Here is a 23,566-nt window from a genome sequence, read left to right on the forward strand (position 1 = left end):
CCTTTTTTTATCACCCCACTACTTGGCTATTCGTTCAACTGAATTGTGGGTGTGGTGAGGGGTGTATTTATAGGCATTTTGAGGTTTGGAAACTTTGCCCCTCCTGGTAGGAATGTATATCCCATACGTCACTAGCTCATGGACTCTTGCCAATATGAAATAAATTAATTTATTATGTAAGTTCTTACATAAACTATGGGGAGGGGGTTTCATTTTTTCATCATATTTTATCATTTATTTATAGTAAATTATAAGATATGATGAAAATAATGGTATCTTTAGAAAGTCAATTTAATGGAGAGAAAAACGGTATATAATATGTGTTGGTACAGTAAATGAGTAAGAGGAAAATTACAGCTTATCACAAACACCGCAGAAATGTAGAAATAGCCTTGGTCCCAAACAGAACTACTTTTGATTTCTTGCTAAAGGTTGTTTCTTCTGATTTCGTCAGCAGAAAAATTGTTGTTCCTTATTTGTGTCCTAATACCAAGTCTGATTTAGAAAGATATTTGCATAGTATGGATGTTGTTAGGGCATTAAAGTATTACATTGATACTACAATGGCCTATATACAAACATCTAGTTTGTTAATTCATTTTTCTGGCTTGAAGAAACGACGGAAGGCTTCTGCAGTTTTTTTAGCTTCTTGGTTGAAACTTTTGATTCACAAGGTCAGCCTCCGCCGCAACTGATTACTGCTCATTCTACCAGGTCAGTTGCTACTTCATGGGCTTTTTAGAATGAGGCCTCAGTTGATCAAATTTGTAAAGCGGCTACTTGGTCTTCTTTAAATACTTTTACAAAATTCTACCCTTTTGATGTTTTTGCTTCCTCTGAGGCAGCTTTTGGTAGAAAAATGCTTCAGGCAGTTTTTTCAGTTTTATTCTTGCCTGTTTAAAAAAACAAAATTAAGTGCATTTGAAAAATACTAAAAAAAAAATAAAAAAAAAATTAAAGTTAAACCTAGAGGGATAGACTTATACCCCACACATGTCTTATCCAGACATCATCATCTTGTTTTTACTGTGATTTTAATGAGCTCATTCTGTCACATGGATCCATGTTGAGTTGTAAAATTGTTTATCATATGTTTAATGTTCTAATAATTTGGAAGAATAAATGTTAATTATACTTAGCAATTTTTATCACCTTAGCCTTATTAGGCGCTCCTTGTATCATTTCATTCCATTCAGACTATTTTACCTCTGGTTCAACTGGGTCAGTATGTGTCCCAGTTCATATTCCTTTCTACAAGACCTCTGCCACTTTTTAGATTTGCCTTTTAAGACAAACTTTTACAGTTGTTTCTCTTTTGGTATGCAGATCTGGTTCAGATGTCTAGTCTCCATCCTTGGTCTCTTACTTCTCAAGGTCCCTTTTTCATCAGAATCTCAGACCTTTATGGTTTATTGGCTTGGAGATTAATTGCTTAATCTTAATACAATGGGGTTTCTCAGACTTTGTAGTAGAAACACTTATTCAAGCAAAAAATCCTGTAATGAGAATAATTTACCATAACATTTAGAAAGTGTTTCTTGCATAGTTGGCTCTTTTTTTTTAGTTTCTACAAGATGTTTTTATTGGATGTTATCTGAATTTTCTTTGAAAGGTCACATTTAAAGGGACAGTATACTATAAAATAGTTTTTTTCCTTAATATGATTCCAATAACTTTTTTTACCAGATGCAGAGTTTAAAATGTATGATATTTGTTTTTTTATGGTTTATTTGTGTATATGAATTAGCTGATTTTGTATTTGGAAACCACAACCTAATAAAATGGGTTGAGCTTTTAGGTATAATCATATCTCATTACTTTATCACATTGTGTACATATAAATGCTTCTTTATCTTTTATCTGTCCATAAACCAATCACCAATACTTGGAGAGAACAATGAAACATTCTATTACCTTATCTCTTCTATAACCCACTGGGAGTGTAATTTCTTCTATTGGCTGTGTTAATACAGCTTGGCTTGGAGGCCAAACACTTTCAGGATGGGTGGGGATACCAAAGGCTAAATAAACTATTTTAACTGCCTATATAAGGGTAATGGAAATATTTGTAAACAATTTAATACACTCCAGCAGGTAAAGTGGATCATTGGGAACAAATTAAAGGGCAGAATTTTTTTGAGTAAACTGTCCCTTTAATTTTTTATTTTCTTATTTAATAGAAAGATGGCTAATCTTTTAGATGTTCAGGCCTTTGTTCAGGTGCTTGCCAAATTATGACCAGTAGTTAAACAATTTTTGCCCCTCGGAACCTTAATATGATTTAAAAAAAAAATACATTCTCCTCCATTTGATTCTATACATGATTTAGATATTAAAAGACCACTAAATGATGCTCTTTTCATAGTAATTTGAACTGCTCTTGAAAAAGGCAGCTGTGTGTGCCAGAGCCGTTTCAGCTTTTTTATTCATACTTTTTGTTGGATTTTATTAAAGCTGGAAATCACTGTCATCAATGCTTTAGGTGTTTTCTGAATAAAATCTTCATTTTCTTCAAGTAACCCTGTGAGTATTTTCCTTTTAGTGCAGGCTGTTTGCTAAGTAATATTACCCTACTTGTTAGCCTTTTCTTCTGAGGTTTTCTGCTGAAACCTGAGGTGTGAAAAAGAGGTTTGACAAGCTCCTTGTAAAATATTGCGTCTCCATATAAAAACGGGGCTGGCAGCATCTTGAAATACAAGGGAAGTGATTGTGATTATTATTTTTCTGTATTTTAACTAATAATCTGACTTGTTGACAAATTGTAAACTACATGATTTTGAACCTTCATATCTGAGAATAATTTTGCAATGAGTGCATTTCATTGATTTCCCCGTCCCCCAGAACAAAATAATCCTTGTTTACCAATCACAACCTAATATTCAGATATAGCACAAACTCTGTTTGCACATGTGCAGTTGAGAGCGACTGAGAAAGCCCTTATCTCTTCCCTTAAAGGGACAGTATACTGTAAAATAGTTTTTCCCTTAATGTGTTTACAATTACTTTTTTTACCAACTGCAGAGTAAAAAATGTATGAAAATTAGCTTTTAAGGCTTATTTGTGTATATTAAAGCTCTGATTTTGTGTTTTGACGCCACAACCTAATAAAATGGGTTGAGCTTGTAGGTATAATCAGACCTCATTACTGTATCACATTGTGCACATATACCTGCTACTTTATCTTATATCTGTCCTTAAAACAATCACCAGTACTTTGAGAGAACAATGAAAAATCAACATTGTATTACCTTATCTCTGCTATATCCGACTGGGAGTGTAATTTCTTCTGCTGGCTGTGTTTACAAAGCTTATCTATAGCTGGTAAGCGCGGCCACAAACTTTCAGAATAGCTGGGGATACCACATGCTAAATCAACAATTTCAAATGCCAATATAAGGGTAAAGGAGCTACTTGTAAACAATTTAATACACTCCAGCAGGTAAAGTGGATCATTGGGAACAAATTAAAGGGGAGAAAATTTTTGAGTAAACTGTCCCTTTAAGGTGGTTTAGCACTGAGTCAACTTAGTTACTATTGCAAAGAATGATTCTCCTATCATGATTGTTGATGCAAAACTGATAATCCACCTTTTACAAACATGTAACTGCTGAGAATCTTAGGGGGAGGGTGAAGAAAACAAAAGTTTGCATAAATTGCCTAAAAGTCTTAACCCAAACCTCACTGTGAGAATGTGAAACAAGCACATATTTTTTTTACACACTTTCACTTAGTTCTTCCAATTTGATGTTTTTTTGCCTCTTCTGAGGCAGCTTTTGGCAGGAAAGTCCAATAGACCACAGTGCGGTAAAAGCTACAGGTTCCTAGCTATGTCCTGCTCTGTTCTGCTCCTATAAGCTTGACTTAACCCCTTAATGACAACTGACGTACCAGGTACGTCATGCATTAACAAGCAGTTAATGACAATGGACGTACCTGGTACGTCAGTTGTCTAACATAGTGCTGGAAGCGATCACAAATGCTTCCAGCAGCTCTGAGGGTATTGCAGTGATGCCTCGATATGGAGGCATCCTGCAATACCACTTTACAAGCCCCCGATGCAGAGAGAGCCACTCTGTGGCCCTCTCTGCACCGGTAGCGATAGTGCCGGGTGTGAGGGTGCGCGTGCACGATGCGTGCGCATGCACGATGCGCGTGTGTGCACGTGAGCATGCATGTGCGTGCACGTGCGCGCGTGCACGTGCACCCATTAGCCACACTGACACCAATGAATGAGGGCAGAAAGGGGAAAAAAAAGGGATTTTTTTTTTAAAAAAAAAAATATAAAAGGATCTGGGAGGGGGTGGGGGTGGGGGTATTGTGGGGGGCTGCTACACTACAGAAATAGTTTTTTAAGTAAAAAATAAAATAAAAATACTTTTTGGGGGGTTTTTGGGGCCAAACTGGGTACTGGCAGACAGCTGCCAGTACCCAAGATGGTGGTAATTAGGTAGGGGAGAGGGTTAGAGAGCTGGAGGGGGGATCAGGGAGGTTGGGGCTAAGGCAGGGGTCCATCACAGCTAAAATACTTTATTATTTTTATTTAAAAAAAAAAAAAAACCTCTTTTATTTAGTACTGGCAGACTTTCTGCCAGTACTTAAGATGGCGGGAACAATTGGGGGGTGGGGGAGGGAAAAGAGCTGTTTGGGAGGGATCAGGGGGTGGGATGTGTCAGGTGGGAGGCTGATCTCTAAAATTAACCCTGCAAGCTCCCTACAAGCTACCTAATTTAACCCCTTCACTGCTGGGCATAATTAACGTGTGGTGCGCAGCAGCATTTAGCGGCCTTCTAATTACCAAAAAGCAACCCCAAAGCCATATAAGTCTGCTATTTCTGAACAAAGGGGATCCCAGAGAAGCTTTTACAACAATTTCTGCCATAATTGCACAAGCTGTTTGTAAATAATTTCGGTGAGAAACCTAAAATTGTGAAAAATTTTGTGAAAAAGTGAACTTTTTTTTTTTTTATCGCATTTGGCGGTGAAATGGTGGCATGAAATATACCAAAATGGGCCTAGATCAATACTTTGGGTTGTCTTCTAAAAAAAAATATATACATGTCAAGGGATATTCAGGTATTCCTGACAGATATCAGGGTTCCAATGTAACTAGCGCAAATTTTGAAAAAAAGTGGTTTGGAAATAGCGAAGTGCTACTTGTATTTATTGCCCCATAAATTGCAAAAAAAGCAAAGAACATGTAAACATTGGGTATTTCTAAACTCAGGACAAAATTTAGAAACTATTTAGCATGGGTGTTTTTTGGTGATTGTAGATGTGTAACATATTTTGGGGGTCAAAGTTAGAAAAAGTGTTGTTTTTTCAGTTTTTTCCATTTTTTCCTCATATTTTTTTTTTTTTTTTTTTAGTAAATTATAAGCCATGATGAAAATAATGGTATCTTTAGAAAGTCCATTTAATGGCGAGAAAAACGGTATATAATATGTGTGGGTACAGTAAATGAGTAAGAGGGAAATTACAGCTCAACACAAACACTGCAGAAATGTAAAAATAGCCATTGTCATTAAGGGTAAGAAAATTGAAAAATGGTCCGGTCATTAAGGGGTTAAAGGGACAGTCTAGTCAAAATTATACTTTCATGATTCGGATAGGGCATGCCATTTTAATCAACTTTCCAATTTGCTTTTATCATCAACTTTTCTTTGTTCTCTTGGTATTCTAAGTTGAAAGCTAAACATAGGCTCATATGCTAATTTCTAAGCCCTTGAAGGCCGCCTCTTATCTCAGGGCATGTTGACAGTTTTCACAGCTAGTGGGCATTAGTTCATGTTTGCCATATTGATAACATGCTCACGCACGTGAAGTTACCTAGGAGTCAGCACTGATTGGCTAAAATGCATGTCTGTCAAAATAACTGAAATAAGGGGGCAGTCTTCAGAGGTAAAAAACTGCATTAATATAACCGTGTTGGTTATGCAAAACTGGGGAATGGGTAATAAAGAGATTATCTATCTTTTTAAACAATAACAATTCCGGAGTAGACTGTCCCTTTAATGTGACTGATGAGATGAGCTTAGAGGACATTTAAGTTCAGGGATTTCTTTAAGTGGATATGGAACTAAGTACCCAAAGTATACACTGAATATGATCAAAATATTTTATTGTGAATTAATTTTGTTTGCTCTGCTTTAATATTGTACTTTCATATTTTGGTTGTATCATTTAACCTTTTACCCCTTGCACCTTTTTGATGTAGGTACTACATCACACAGTACTTTGCCCAGTGTACTGTGTTGACATAGTACCTACTGTATGTCCAACACAGTGGTGCAGGTTGCAGTCCCGCTGTCAGCTTTGACAGCAGGAAAAACCAGAACCTCATTTGTTGTCATCCCCCGAATCCTTTGTTGCGTTGGAAACAATGTATCCAGAGGTGTTCTATGGGAAGGACAAGCCTTCTGACTTGTCTAGATTTATTAATGGGCTACACAATTATTTTCTCTTCATTTTGTGCATAATTTTAGAAGACTTGCTGCCAGTACCTTAAATGGTGGTTACCAGTGGGTGGAGGGAAGAGAGATGTTTGGAAGGTATCAGGAAGGTGGGACGTTTCAGGTGGGTGGATAAGCCCTACACTAAAGCAAATATTACCCTTAAATGGGTTTGAAACCATTTTTGGGCAGATAGAGCTTTCAATTATAATCAACTTTCTAATTTACTCCTATTATCAATTTTTCTTCATTCTCTTAAAATCTTTATTTGAAAAAGCAGGAATGTAAGGCAAGGAGCTGGCACATTTTTGGTTCAGCCTCTGGGTAGTGCTTGCTGATTGGTGGCTATATTTAGAATCAATATTCCATCACAAATCAGGTCCTGGTTTGCTGTTCATAAACTGAGGCTACAGCATGGGTGAGCTGTATAAAGGGGATTGTCCCAAGGATGTCTGGCAAGTTTATTCCCAGCCAGTAAGGAGAAGCTATATACCCATTAGTGCTAGATTTATTAACTATTTAAATTGATTTATTGCATCTATTTATTCAGGAGGCCACACTAATGTTTCTGTATTCTCATTTAAAGACCAGTAGATACTCGCTGAAAGAATTGGATCAAAGACTGTTTGAAAGCTATATTGAGATGAAAGCAGATCCCATAGTTGGTTCCTTGGAGCCTGGCATTTATGCAGGGTATTTTGACTGGAAGGACTGCTTAACACCTACAGGTAATTGCTTACAGTGCTACAATTTAATCGATCAACATGATTATTATTGTTATGATTAATTTTATTTCCAGTTTTTTCACATTTTCACTTTTTCTTTATTATTATTTTAAAATAAGTCATTTTAAATTGTAAGCATTTGAAAAATGACTCTTAACAAAAAACAGCCAACTTGATTTGTAACCTATGTCTGCACAATTGTCTTCCAGTGATTTCGGTGCCGCCCTTGTAATGATTGCACCTGTATGACTTTAAATTAACAGCATTAGCATGGTGAAGCGGTAAAGAAACACTGGTCTTAAAGGGACATAAAGCAAGTTGAGATAGAGACAACATATAATATGTACGTTAATTACTTTACCTGCAAATTTATACTGCAGTGCCTCACCATTAACCTTTTCTTTTAAGTTTCTGAATTGTACAGCTCTAACTCCCCCCACACAATTTTATGGTTGTAGCTATATCCATTGTTGTTTTGGTAAAATGCACAAATGAATAAGGATTATCTGCTGCACCATGCCTAGAAGCTGTGAACTCAGTTGAAATACAAAGCCTGTGTCTAAACACTGATAAGAGGGGTGAAAATGATTTTAAAATTCTTCCCAACACGTTTTAAAAAATTTTTTATGCAAACTATTTCCATCTAATGGGGAGGAGAGTCCACGGCTTCATTCATTACTGTTGGGAATTAAGAACCTGGCCACCAGGAGGAGGCAAAGACACCCCAGCCAAAGGCTTAAATACCTCCCCAACTTCCCTCATCCCCCAGTCATTCTTTGCCTTTCGTCACAGGAACTTTCCTACTGCAGGATAAGAAGGCTAAGCCTAAAGGATCTACTTCGTCCCTTTCGTGCGAACAAGGCCCAACGCCAGCAGCCCGCCGCGAAAGCGGACCAGTCCAAGGGAACTTGGAAGCCGCCTCGTTCTTGGAACAAGTCTAAGCAGAGCAAGAAGCCCGCCGGGACAAAATCGGAATGAAGAGGCTTCCCCCGACCTGTCTCCGGACCATGTAGGTGGCAGATTATCTCTCTTCTCAGAAGCCTGGTTGCAGGACGTTCAGGACCCTTGGGTTCTGGAAGTTGTTGCCCAGGGTTACAGGATAGGGTTCAGATACCATCCGCCCAGGGGCAGATTCCTCCTGTCAAACCTGTCTTTAAGACCAGAAAAGAGAGAGGCCTTTCTAGAGTGTGTGAGGGACTCTCCTCTCTCTGTGTTGTCGTCCCAGTACCCCAAGCAGAAAGGGGTCTAGGGTACTATTCAAATCTTTTTGTGATTGCAAAGAAAGAGGGCACGTTCTGCCTGATTCTGGACCTAAAATATTTAAACCAGTTTGCAAGTGTTCCATAGTTCAAAATGGAAACGATCAGATCGATTCTACCCCAGTTCAAGAGGGACAGTTCATGACAACTATAGACTTGAAGGATGCTTACCTTCATGTGCCATTTCACAGGGACCACTTCAAGTTCCTAAGATTTGCGTTTCTGGACCAACACTTCCAGTTTGTGGCCCTTCCCTTTGGTCTGGGGGCACTGCTTGCAGTGGCCAGATCCAGAGGCATTGCTGTGACGCCCTATCTGGACGACATCATAGTCCAGGCGCCGCCGTTCAGTCTCGCAGAGGATCATTCGAGGGCTCTTCTTCTTTTGCTCCAATCTCACGGTTGGAAGATCAACTCAGGAAAGAGTTTCCTGGTTCCCAGCAACAGGGTGGAGTTCCTGGGCATGATAATATACTCTATGTCCATGAAAATATTTCTCACAGACCATCGACGCAGGAAGATTGCGTCCTCTTGTCTTGTCCTCCTCAAGCCCCTCGGTGGCTCAGTGTATGGAGGTGATAGGACTCATGGTTTCCAGCATAGACATCATTCCATTCGCCAGGTTCCATCTCAGACCTCTTCAATTGTGCATGTTGAGACAGTTGAACGGCGATCATTCAGATCTATCACAGCAGATATCCATGGATTTCTCGGACTCGGATCTCCCTCTCTTGGTGGATCCTTCCAGAGCAACTGTCCATGGGGACATCCTTCTTGAGACCGTATAAATATTCTGGAACCCCGAGCAATCGACAATGCTCTAACGGCATGGCCTCCTCTGGGGTCGTTCAGCTTTATCAGATTCCAGACCGACAACATTACCTCGGTGGCTTACATCAACCATCAGGGGGGTACGAGGAGCTCCCTAGCCATGAGGAAGGTGTCTCAGATCTTGGAGTGGGCGGAGTCCTACAGTTGCTTGCTCTCAGCAATGCACATTCCAGGTGTGGAGAACAGGGAAGCAGACTTAATCAGCAGGCAATTCTTCCATCCGGGGGAATGGTCACCCCGAAGTGTTTGCAGAGATTTGTCTCAGGTGGGGAACGCCGGAGATGGATCTCATGGTGTCCAGGCTCAATTGCAAGCTACCCCGATACGGGTCGAGGTCCAGGGATCCCCAGGCAGAGCTTATAGATGCCTTAGCAGTGCCTTGGGGATTCAGCCTAGCTTACATTTTTCCACCATTACCACTTCTACCTCGTGTAGTGGCACGCATCAAACAGGCCAGAGCTTCAGCAATTCTGATTGCTCCATCGTGGCCGCGGAGGACGTGGTTTGCAGATCTGGTAGGGATGTCATCCTCTCCGCCGTGGAGGTCACCCTGTCGCAGGGATCTGCTGGAACAGTGTCCTTTTCAACATCAAAATCTCGATTCTCTGAGGCTGACTGAGTGAAGATTGAACGCCTAGTCTTGGCCAAGAGAGGCTTTTCTGAAAGTGTGATTGATACTGTCAGGAATTATTTTCTGCCACCTTAAGCCCATCCCACCTTCCCTACTTAACCTGCTTCCAAACTAAAACAGGTGCTTAGTAATTTCGTTTAGCACTCTTAAGCATCCTGAGCTCATTGGAACATCCTTCCTGTTTCCTAGAATTTCTTACAAGTTTCCACTCATCTGCTTTTCTGGATTAACACTTGTTCTACAGAATCTAACCTGTATAATTCCACTGCTTCCTGCAGTATTAATTCCAACTCCAGCTACTACCTGTGTAGCAATCCTGCTGCCGCCATCAGGTGAACTATCTGCAGCTTTATCGACTCGCAACTGAAAAGGATTATTTGCAGCCACTCTATCATTGCAGCTCAAGACTTATCCGCATGAGTATAATGTAAAAGTCTTTACCCGACTTTCTCTCCGAACTGGAAATCAATACGGAACTATCCTAGGCCGCAGTTAAGCCCCGCCTACTTTTGCAACCTCATCTGAATCGGCTTTCTCCGTGAACCAAGATCAATCTGTCTACGTCGGAATCTCCTCTATACTGATGCGACGAGTAAGTCAAACTTTCTTTTCTCTCTGAACAATTGCATTTACTCTGCTGCATATTTACTTCCAATACGTTTTCCAAACGTTATTAGGCAATTTTGTATTGCGTATAGAGCATTATTCTGTGAACTCACACGTTTCTAAAAGACTTGCAATCTTTGCTACAAATTTATTATCCAGGAATTGATACATTCAAAACGATTAAGGAGACTTTGTTTCCTAAGTATCCTATTTGATAATATCCACTGTTGGCTATACGGATTTACTTCCACATAGTAACTCACATGCCAAGTGAGACATATACAATTTACTCTGTATTACTGATCTGCAGTTGTGGTCCTTAAAGGAGAAGGTGACTCCTTAAACATACATTACATAATTACTAAGCCTCAATGGATCCAGCAGATCTTCCTCAAATTGTTTATAACTTAACAAAGCGTGTGGATCAATTATGGCAAGGCCTCAGGGACTTACAAATTGAAAATGAAACACTTTGTAAGGTGATAAGTGACACTATTGCTGCCAAGCCTATGCATACAGAATCTTCCCCCGAACACCAGGTATCTATGCCTGATATTTACTTAGGGGATAGGACAAGTTATCGGCAGTTCAAGAATGCTTGCCTGGAATTATTTAATCTGAAACCCAAGACATACTCTACAGACAGAACTAAAGTCTTAACCATTATATCCTTTCTTAGAGGAGAGCCCAGGGTATGGGTAGATTCGTTTTATGAATCTTCAGATCCTATCTTATCTTCATTAGGTGATTTTTTGACAGTTATGGATGAATTGTACTTGGATAAAAATCTGCAAACTACTGCTGAGACTAAAATGAGAAGTCTAAAACAGGGAAACAGGCCTGTAGAATTATATATTACAGACTTTAAACAATATGCAATCATTTCACAGTGGAATGCAGTGGCCCTAAAAAAACAGTATAGACTTGGACTGGCTGACACTGTCAAAGACGAATTGGCCCGTACAGAACTACCAACTACTTTAGAGGCCTTGATGAAGCTAACCATACAAATTGATAGAAGACTCAGGGAAAGGAGATCAGAACGACTCACATCTGAACCTGCCTAAAGGAGATACACAAACCCTAGCCTAACATCTTCTTCCTCAAATAGCAATGAACCTATGGAAATTGGCATTATCCGTGGACCCTTAACACCTGAAGAGAGACTCAGAAGAAAGACCAAGGTTCTCTGTATGTACTGTGCTAACTCAGCACACACAGTTAAGGAATGCCCCATACTTCTTAAAAACAATAAGAGTAATGCCTAGATTTAGAGTTTTGTCTGTAAAAACCTGCGTAGCTAACGCTGATTTTTTTCCCAACGCACCCTTCCAACAACGCTGGTATTTAGAGTTGTCTGAGGGGCTGCTTTAGGCTCAAAAAAGGGTGCGTTGAGCCTAATTTAGCTCCACTTCAACCCTCAATACCAGCGTTGCTTACGGTAGCGGTAAGCAGCTAAAACGTGCTCGTGCACGATATCCCCATAGGAAACAATGGTCAGTTTGGGCTGAAAAAAAACCTAACACCTGCAAAAAAGCAGCGTTCAGCTCCTAAGCCTGCACCTAACACCCTACAATGAACCCCGAGTCTAAACAACCCTAACCTTACACTTATTAACCCCTAATCTGCCGCCCCCGCTATCGCTGACACCTGCATTATATTATTAACCCCTAATCTGCCGCTCCGGACACCGCCGCAACCTACATTATCCCTATGAACCTCTAATCTGCTGCCCCTAACACCGCTGACCCCTATATTATATTTATTAACCCCTAATCTGCCCCCCCCAACGTCGCCGCTACCTTACCTACACTTATTAACCCATAATCTGCCGACCGAACCTCGCCGCCACGATAATAAATTTATTAAGCCCTAAACCTAAGTCTAACCCTAACACCCCCCTAACATAAATATAATTTAAATGAAAAGAAATAATATTCCTAAAATTAACTAAATTAATCCTATTTAAAACTAAATACTTACTTATAAAATAAACCCTAATATAGCTACAATATAACTAATAATTACATTGTAGCTATTTTAGGATTTATATTTATTTTACAGGCAACTTTGTATTTATTTTAACTAGGTACAATAGCTATTAAATAGTTAATAACTATTTAATAGCTACCTAGTTAAAATAAGTACAAAATTACCTGTAAAATAAATCCTAACCTAAGTTACAATTAAACCTAACACTACACTATCATTAAATTAATTAAATAAATTACCTACAATTACCTAAAATAAAATACAATAAATTAAACTGTTCTATAATACAAAAAAACAAACACTAAATTACAAAAAATAAAAAAGAATTACAAGAAGTTTAAACTAATTACACCTAATCTAAGCCCCCTAATAAAATAAAAAGCCCCCCAAAATAAAAAATGCCCTACCCTATTCTAAACTACCAAAGTAATCAGCTCTTTTACCTGCCCTTAAAAGGGCTTTTTGCGGGGCATTGCCCCAAAGTAATCAGCTCTAAAAAAAATACAACCCCCCCCAACATTAAAACCCACATACCCCTACTCTAACCCACCCAAGCCCCCCTTAAATAAACCTAACACTACCCCCCTGAAGATCTCCCTACCTTGAGTCGTCTTCACCCAGCCGGACCGAAGTCTTCATCCGATGGGGCAGAAGAGGACATCCAGACCGGCAGAAGTCTTCATCCTATCCGGGCAGAAGAGGACATCCGGACCGGCAGACATCTTCATCCAAGCGGCATCTTCTATCTTCATCCATCTGACGAGGAGCGGCTCCATCTTCAAGACCTCCGGCGCGGAGCATCCTTCCTGGCCGACGGACTAACTACAAATCAGCCAATCAGATTGATGTTCAATCCGATTGGCTGATCCAATCAACCAATCGTATTGAACTCACATTCTATTGGCTGATCGGAACAACCAATAGAATGTGAGTTCAATCCGATTGGCTGATCCAATCTGATTGGCTGATCGAATCAGCCAATCAGATTTTTCCTACCTTAATTCCGATTGGCTGATAGAATCCTATCAGCCAATCGGAATTCGAGGGACACCATCTTGGATGACGTCATTTAAAGGACGAGGCATTCGTCGTTAGTCCGTCGGCCAGGAAGGATGCTCCGCACCGGAGGTCTTGAAGATGGAGCCGCTCCTCGTCGGATGGATGAAGATAGAAGATGCCGCTTGGATGAAGATGTCTGCCGGTCCGGATGTCCTCTTCAGCCCGGATAGGATGAAGACTTCTGCCGGTCTGGATATCCTCTTCTGCCCCATCGGATGAAGACTTCGGCCCGGCTGGGTGAAGATGACTCAAGGTAGGGAGATCTTCAGGGGGTTAGTGTTAGGTTTTATTAAGGGGGTTTGGGTGGGTTAGAGTAGGGGTATGTGGGTGGTGGGTTGTAATGTTGGGGGGGGTATTGTATTTTTATTTACAGGTAAAAGAGCTGATTACTTTGGGGCAATGCCCCGCAAAAAGCCCTTTTACGGGCTGGTAAAAGAGCTGGTTACTTGTTAATTTAGAATAGGGCAGGACATTTTTTTTATTTTGGGGGGCTTTATTATTTTATTAGGGGGCTTAGATTAGGTGTAATTAGTTTAAACTTCTTGTAATTCTTTTTTATTTTTTGAAATTTAGTGTTTGTTTTTTTTTGTATTATAGAATAGTATTTTTTTATTGTATTTTAATTTAGCTAATTGTAGGTAATTTATTTAATTAATTTAATGATAGTGTAGTGTTAGGTTTAATTGTAACTTAGGTTAGGATTTATTTTACAGGTAATTTTGTACTTATTTTAACTAGGTAGCTATTAAATAGTTCTTAACTATTTAATAGCTATTGTACCTAGTTAAAATAAATACAAAGCTGCCTATAAAATAAATATAAATCCTAAAATAGCTACAATGTAATTAATTGTTATATTGTAGCTATATTAGGGTTTATTTTATAGGTAAGTATATAGTTTTAAATAGGATTAATTTAGTTAATTTTAGGAATATTATTTTGTTTCATTTAAATTATATTTATGTTAGGGGGGTGTTAGGGTTAGAGTTAGGTTTAGGGGTTAATAACTTTATTATAGTAGCGGCAACTGTGCGGGCGGGAGATTAGGGGTTAATAATTGTAGGTAGGTGGCGGCAATGTTAGGGAGGGCAGATTAGGGGTTAATAATATTTATTCTAGTGTTTGCGAGGCGGGAGTGCGGCGGTTTAGGGGTTAATACATTTATTATAGTGGCGGCGAGGTCCGGTAGGCAGATTAGGGGTTAATAAGTGTAGTTAGGTAGCGGCGACGTTGGGGGGGGCAGATTAGGGGTTAATAAATATAATATAGGGGTCGGCGATGTTAGGGACAGCAGATTAGGGGTTTATAGGTATAATTAAGGTAGCTGCGGTGTCCGGTCGACAGATTAGGGGTTAAAAAAATTTATTATAGTGGCGGCGATGTGGGGGGGCCTCGGTTTAGGGGTACATAGGTAGTTTATGGGTGTTAGTGTACTTTAGAGCACAGTAGTTAAGAGCTTTATATTCACGCGTTAGCCCATAAAGCTCTTAACTACTGACTTTTTTTGTCGGTAGGAGTCTTGTCGGTAGAGGGTCTACCGCTCACTTCTCCAAATACCAGCGTTAGGCAGATCCCATTGAAACGATAGGATACGCAATTGGCGTAAAGGGATCTGCGGTAGCCTGGAATCGCGGTAGGGAAGTGAGCGGTAGACCCTTTCCTGCCTGACTCTAAATACCAGCGGGCGGTAAAAAGCAGCGTTAGGACCCCTTAACGCTGCTTTTGACGGCTAACGCAGAACTCTAAATCTAGGTGTAAGTATTGTATTATACCTACAACTTTGATTGTAAAAAATAAACCTGTTTACTGTATTTTACCTCTATCTTTACAGTGGTAACAAAACCGGTTGAGAACTGAAGCTATCATAGGCACTGGAGCCTACAGGAATTATATAGATAAAACACTAGTTGAGAATTATAAAATACCACAAAATTCTGTGTCAATATGTTTATGCTGGTCCTATTACTCACCATACCGTTCTAATTCTTACATCAACCTCTAATACTCATTCTGAATTTATTTAATTTGATGTCTTACCCTCTCCACTTTTCCCAATTGTTTTAGGCCTACAGTGGTTACAACTACATCAACCTACTATTGATTGGGAAAATCTTCAGGAAACTATGCATTCTGATTATTGTAAACAGACCTGCTATACTCACTCTTCGATGTTACATTCATCAGATATCCATACCTATAGACTATACAGAATTTTCTGATGTATTTAGCAAAAAGGAGGCAAAAAATCTTCCTCACCATCCATATGATTGCCCTATAGAATTAAAACCTGGAGCAACAGTTCCTTATGGGCATCTTTACCCATTGAGTTAACTGAAACTCACTCATTTATAAACTTATTTAGCCGAAAATCTAAAAAAAGAGGCTTTATTATGCCATCTGTATCTCCAGCAGGAGCTGGAATGTTTTTTGTGACGAACAAAGATCAGTCACTTTGTCCAATTATAGTGAACTGAACAAGAGAACTTTTAAAAATAGATATCACTTGCCCCTTATACCAGAACTCATTGAGCGCTTGTACCAAGCGAAGTTATTCACAAAATTAGACCTACGCAGTGCATAAAATTTGGTGCGTATCAGGGAAGGTGATGAGTGGTTGACGGCATTTAGAACCAGGTATGGACTTTACGAATACCTGGTCTTGCCATTTGGATTATGTAACGCATCTGACACTTTTCAACATTTTATTAATGACATGTTCAGAGACCTCCTTGACATTTGCGTAGTAGTATATCTAGATGACATTCTCATATACTCTCAAACACCCGAAGAGCATGTTAAACATGTCAGGTGGGTTCTCTCTAGGCTAAGAGTCCATCAACTGTATGCTAAAGTTGAGAAATGTGTTTTCCATACCAACCACATCTCCTTCCTTGGATACTCGATTAATCCTAGTGGCATTCAAATGCAAGAGGATAAAGTGGAGACAGTCAGAATGTGGCCAACCCCTAAAAATAGGAAGGAACTTCAAAGGTTCCTAGGCTTTTCCAACTATTATAGAAAGTTCATCCCGGCATAAAGAGAACGCTAGACCTCCTACAAAGAAAATATTGGTGGCCAAAAATGACAGAAAATATAAAGGATTATATAGAAACCTGCTTGATCTGTGTAACTTCAAAACCTGAAAAGAAACCCCCTTACGGGCTGTTAATGCCGATTCAAATCCCTGATAGACCTTGGAAACATGTAGGGATGGATTTTATAGTCAAACTTCCTACCTCTTTAGGGAAAAACACAATTCTTGTTGCAATCGACTTACCAAAATGGCACACTTTATCCCCTACCACAAACTTCCCACCTCTCCAGAAACAGCTCAACTTTTTCTAGATCATGTGTTTAAACGTCATGTAATCCCTTCAATCCATATCACAGATCGTGGAACTCAGTTTAACTCATGGTTTTGGAAAAATCTTTGTAAACAGGTCAAAATAGAACACCGTTTTACCACTGCTTATCACCCATAAAAATGGTTTGAATCAATGGCTAGAACAATACTTGCGGTGTTATTCTGCATACCAACAGACTGAATGGGTGAGGTATCTATCTATGGCAGAGTTAGCTTATAACAACACCCTAAACTCCTCAATCAAGATGTCTCCATTCTATGCCAATCATGCATAACATCCAGATTTCACAATGACCTCCAATGAAGATTCTATATGCCCAACAGTAGAAGATCTCACCAACAGCTTATTGGAGAATTTCAAGGTTCTTCAACAGAACATCCAACAATCCAAAGCCTCACAGAAAAAATACTATGACTTAAGAAGGAGAACACCCCCAGTATACGCTGTGGGGGATATGGTTTGGCTCTCTACCAAAAATCTTAGGATGCAAATTCCTAGCAAAAAGTTGGCTGGATTGTTTATAGGACCCTTTCCTATCCTTAAAATTATCAATGCCAATGCAGTTACTTTGCAACTACCTCCTTCCCTTCGTATTCATCCTACCTTCCATGTCTCTTTATTGAAACCTTCTAAATCCATGGCAACTTCTCATACTGTTCTTCCCGCGACCCCTTGTGACTTAAATACTGATAAATACGAAGTTCAAGATCTGCTAGACTCCAGGCACTATAGAGGTGAACTCCAGTATTTAGTGCAGTGGAATGGTTTTTCTCCCGAAGATGATACACCAACATCAACGCTCCTAGACTTGTCTCACGATTTCATAGACGCTATCCTCATCAACCTCGACTTCAAGCCGTGGGACGGCTTGCTTGACGGGGGGGTCATGTCAGGAATTATTTTCTGCCCTCTTAAGCACCTTTAGCCCATCCCACCTTCCCTATTTAACCTGCTTCCAAACTAACACAGGTGCTTAGTAATTTTGTTTAGCACTCCTAAGCATCCTGAACTAATTGGAACATGATTCATGTCTCCTAGAATTTCTTGCAAGTTTCCACTCATCTGCTTTTCTGGATTAACACCTATTTTACAGAATCTAACCTGTATAATTCCACTGCTTCCTGTAGTATTAATTCCAACTCCAGCTCCTACCTGTGTAGCAATCCTGCTGCCGCCATCAGGTGAACTATCTGCAGCTTTAGCGACTCACAACTGAAAAGGATTATTTGCAGCCACCAGTCGCTCTATCATTGCAGCTCAGGACTTATCTGCATGAGTATAACGTAAAAGTATTTACCTGACTTTCTTTCTGAACTGGAAATCAATATGAAACTGTCCTAGACCGGAGTTAAGCCTAGCCTATTTTTGTGACCTTATCTGAAGCGGCTTTCTCCGTGAACCAAGATCAATCTGTCTACCTCGAAATCTCCTCTACACTGAAGAGGCGAGTAAGTTGAACTTTCTTTTCTCCCTGAACAATTGCATTTACTCTGCTGTATATTTACTTCCAATACGTTTTCCAAATGTTATTAGTCAATTGTTATTATGTATAGAGCATTATTCTGTGAACTCACGTTTCCAAAAGACTTGCAATCTTTGCTACAATTTATTATCCAGGAATTGTTACATTCAAAACGATTAAGGAGACTTTGTTTCCTAAGTATCCTATTTGATAATATTCACTGTTGGCTATACAGATTTACTTCCACATAGTAACTCACATGCCAAGTGAGATAATACAATTTACTCTATATTACTGATCTGCAGTTGTGATCCTTAATCGAGAAGGCGACTCCTTAAACATTCATTACAGATACTCACTCTCATTCAGGCAAGGAAGGCAGCCACTCATCGCATCTACCATATATGGTGTGGAGGACTTACTTGTCCTGGTGTGAGAAGCATGTATATCCTTGGCATAAGGTGAAGGTATCCAGGATTCTGTCCTTTCTCCAAGATGGTTTGTAGAAGGGTCTTGCCGCCAGTTCCTTAAGGGAACAGATTTCAGCATTATCAGTCTTGTTGCATAGGAGACTCGCTGAGATCCCTGACATTTAAAATCTTTTGTTCAGGCTCTGTCTAGAATCAGGCCTGTATTTAGCCAGTCTGCTCCCCCATGGTGCTTAAACTTGGTCCTTGTGGTATTGCAGAAGGTTCCGTTTGAGCCTATGCATTCCATTGACATTAGGATTCTGTCCTGGCAGGTTCTCTTCCTGTTGGCTGCCTTGCAATGTGAACATCCTTATCTGTTTTTTCATGCGGATAAGGCTGTGCTTCTCACTGGTTTGGGGTTTCTTCCCAAGGTGGTGTCTAACCGTCACATCAATCAGGAAATAGTTGTTCCTTCTTTGTGTCCTAACCCTTCTTCTAAGGAGAGGTTACTTCATAACCTGGATGTGATTTGTGCCTTAAAGTTCTATCTTCAGGCTACAAAGGATTTCAGATCGTCTACATCTCTTTTTGTGGTGTATTCAGGGAAGCGCACGGGGCAGAAAGCCTCTTCTACTTCTTTGTCCTTATGGTTGCGGAGCTTGATTCGCTTGGCCTATGAGACAGCGGGACATAAGCCTCCTGAGAGGATCACGGTTCATTCAATTAGAGCTGTGGCTTTGTCTTGGGCCTTCAAGAATGAGGCCTCTATGGAGCAAATTTGTAAGGTTTTACAAATTTGACGTTTTTGCTTCTGCGGAAGCTGTTTTTGGGAGAAAGGTTTTGCAGGCTGTGGTGCCCTCAGATTAGGGTCTACCCTTTACCCTCCCGGTTTCATTGACTGTCCTCTTGAGCTTGGGTATATGTTTCCCAAAAGTAATGAATGAAGCCGTGGACTCTCCTCCCCTTTAGATGGAAAACATAAATTATGCTTACCTGATTTGCTTACCATAAATTATGCTTACCTGACCTAAATTTAATTCTTCTTCTGGCACCATTTATACCCTGATATTTCTCCTGCTGTTCCTTTTTCCCTTGGCAGAATCACTGGGGGATGAGGGAAGTGGGGGAGGTATTTAAGCCTTTGGCTGGGGTGTCTTAGCCTCCTCCTGGTGGCCAGGTTCTTAATTCCCAACAGTAATGAATGAAGCTGTGGACTCTCCTCCCCACAATGGAAAGGAAATTATCAGGTAAGCATAATTTATGTTTTTTACTTAATTAGCCCATTTAAGATATGCACAGATCTCAACCTTTTTTATGGTACTTTAAAGGGACATAATACTCATATGCTAAATCACTTGAAACTGATGCAGTATAACTGTAAAAAGCTGAAAGGAAAATATCACCTGAGGATCTCTAGGTAAAAAAAGAAGATAGTTTACCTCACAATCTCCTCAGCTCACCAGAGTAAGTTCTGTGTAAAAAGTTATACTCAGCTGCTGCCCAGCTGCAGGTAAAAAAAAAATATATGAAGAAATGAACTGCAGCCAATCAGCATCAACAGTGCTGAGGTCATGAACTCTTTTACTGTAATCTCATGAGATTTGACTTAACTCTCATGAGATTTCATAGTAAACTTCCTTTAAACTGAATAGGGAAATAAAATGAGAGTGCACAAGGCTCAATCCCTTAGATGTCCCGGGACAGACATACTGATTTGCTGCTTAGAAGTCCTTTACAATGTGATGTGGCTACTGAGGAACTTTTGAGGTAAAATATCTTTCTTTTTTACATAGAGATGCTCAGGTGATATTTTCTAGTCAGCTTTTTACAGCTATGCTGCATTACTTTCAAGTGTTTCAACATTTGGGTATTATGGCCCTTTAAGACTGCTGCCTCTTAACTATCAACTGAATCTGGAAATTGTGACTCAGAGACTCCACATTTATAACTTGCATATTTATTCACTTTAATAAAACATACTGGGAGGATGATAATGAAAGTTATATCAGAAACACAAAAAGAAGCAAAGACTAGGCAGAATTTACATACAGTATCACACAAATTTAGCAACACCAAATTATAGTCTAAGATATTTATTTAAGGTTATTCAAACACCGGCGCCTTTTTCGGAATTGCTCACTTAATTATACCATACACAAAATACAATTACACCATTTATTTATGTACTACAAATAAGTGTTGTAATTGAGTTTTGTATATTGCATGATTACTATATATTTATATATATAACCATTTTGGACTATTATCTGGTGCTGCTACATTTGTATAATACTTTAATTTCACATTGGGAGTTTCGATAGTGACACCTGGTAGTGTGCACTTTCGCTGGTCCTGGACTGCAGTGTTGTTTTAGCAAGTTTTACATACAGCACAGGAAGGAATCTTATGAAAAGGGACAGGTATTAGAAGCTAAAGGGTATATGGCTTGTGCCAGAGTTTATAGAACTGCCCTAAAACAGTAGGAGATATTCCTTTGATAAACCTTTTTACCTTGATTGTCCCACTCACATTTTTTTCTGACTTTTTCAGCACAATTGTATTTGAGCTTAATAAGCATTTGTGAACTTTAATGTAAACAGTAATTTGCCATCCACACACAATGTAACAATATTTAGATAAATTATATTTTGATGTTTTGCATTCATTATTCGTCACAACTAGTAATACTGGTGTTCTTAAAGGTACATGAAACTAAACTCTCATGTTTCATAGCAAACGTGTTTTAGTTTACTTCTGGTTACCTACTGTTATTCTGGTGATTAACCTTTTTTAAGTTTCATTAGCTTTTTTTCTGTAACAAAGATTTTCTCTGCCTTTGTAGTCTGTCTGTTCATCTGAATTAAAACTTGGAATTACAATATTTATGATGCAGTTTATTTTTTTCCTTTTACACAGTTATTCTGGTGAGAGGAGCTAAATATTTTAAGTATTTACTGTTATCTAGGGTACACTTATAAAGCATTTTTAAGGTATATAGTAAGACCTTTCTTAATTTAAAGTTAGAAGTCATGGATAATCGGTTAAGTTTAAAGTAACTTTTTCAATATCACAAAATATTAATTTTCCTTTAAAAAGTTGTATTATGAAGTTATTTTATTCCATAAACACTCAACTTGCAGTGAATTTCTTGTGCCAGCGCTTATGAAATATTTGCATTAGTGACTTCTGCTTAAAATGATGGTAAATCCAAGCGTTTAACCAAGGCTAGGATTTACCATCACTAAAAATAAACTCTAGTTTCTGTCATCAATTACTAAAAAACGGGTGCTAAACTCACCCTTTCTGTGCTGAAGTATATTGCTAAAATCAGCACCTCCAGCCACCCACTGCACAGCGCTCTTCAATGAGTTGACAATTCCACCTCTAAACCTATAGCCGTGCGTGTCAGCTGACATTCTAGCATGGCTAGGGGTGGAAACGTCACCTCATTGGTAAAGAAGTCCTGTGCTGTGGGTGGCTGGAGGCGCTGAGTTTAGCAATATACTTCAGCACATAAATAAGACAATATGACAACACTTCTGGAAAGGACCATTAAACAACAACCATAAGGGTAGACAATATGACAACACTTCTGGAAAGGACCATTAAACAACAACCATAAGGGTAGACAATATGACAACACTTCTGGAAAGAACCATTAAACAACAACAATAAGAGTAGACAATATGACAACACTTCTGGAAAGGACCATTAAACAACAACAATAAGAGTAGACAATATGACAACACTTCTGGAAAGGACCATTAAACAACAACAATAAGAGTAGACAATATGACAACACTTCTGGAAAGGACCATTAAACAACAACAATAAGAGTAGACAATATGACAACACTGTTGGAAAGGGCCTTTAAACTCAACACACTTCTGTCATGCTTTCTAATGTTGAAATTGAGTTTTTGATTTAGCATGTAACAGGGTAAAGGGGCATGAAGCCCAATAAATTTCTTTAATAAGTCAGATAGGGTATGCGATTTTAAACTACTTTAAATTTACTATCATTATCTAATTTGCTTTGTTCCATTGTTATCCTTTTTTGAAAACCATACCTAGGTAGACTCAAAAGCAGCAATGCACTACTGGAACTGGGTGCTGATTGGTAGATGCACATATATACTTCTTGTCATTGGCTAACTCAATGTTATCAGCTATCTTCTTGTAGTGCATTGCTGCTCACTCAAAAAAGGATAGCAAGAAAATGAAACCAATTTGATAATAGAAATACATTGGAAAGTTGTTTGAAATTGAATGTTCTATGTGAATCATTAAAGACAAATTTTGGGTTTCATGTCTCCTTAAGTTAAAGCAGTTTATTTTGATTATGGGACAAGTGTACAGCTGGTCCCTGGGATTCGAGCTCACTGTGTGATAGGAAAAACTCCCACAAATCTGTTGGTGGACAGACAATCTCCACAAGCATAACAAAAATAGTTTTGCAGCACAGGAACGTTTTTACAGGAAGAAAATAAAACACTGTAATACCATCTTATGCAAATTATATACACAAAATATATACTTTAATGTCCCTTTAAGGAACCCCTGCCCTGCAAAATTCTTAACTGATTACTTGTTCATTATAGGAGCTCATTTAATTTACTTTCAAGGGGTTTGTCTCTGGACCCCAGATTGTACAGTCTTGCACATTTTCCAATCCAAATTACAGTTTTAAATGTACTTATAGGTCTGTATAACTATCCACTGGACCATAATTTGTGTATAGACAGGTGAGCAGGCAGCCATAAAGAAAACAGTACAGGT

The 23,566-nt window shown here is 39.0% G+C and overlaps 1 protein-coding gene across 1 annotated transcript in view; it reads left to right on the plus strand.

Moving 5' to 3' along the window:
* EXOC2 (exocyst complex component 2) overlaps positions 1–23,566 on the plus strand; it is a 914,329-nt gene that overhangs the window by 798,074 nt on the left and 92,689 nt on the right. The window contains 1 exon segment of the mRNA XM_053714663.1: positions 7,036–7,177. Coding sequence (XP_053570638.1) covers positions 7,036–7,177 — 142 coding nt within the window.

This window comes from Bombina bombina, chromosome 5, assembly GCF_027579735.1.
Source record: "Bombina bombina isolate aBomBom1 chromosome 5, aBomBom1.pri, whole genome shotgun sequence".
Lineage (NCBI taxonomy): Eukaryota > Metazoa > Chordata > Amphibia > Anura > Bombinatoridae > Bombina > Bombina bombina.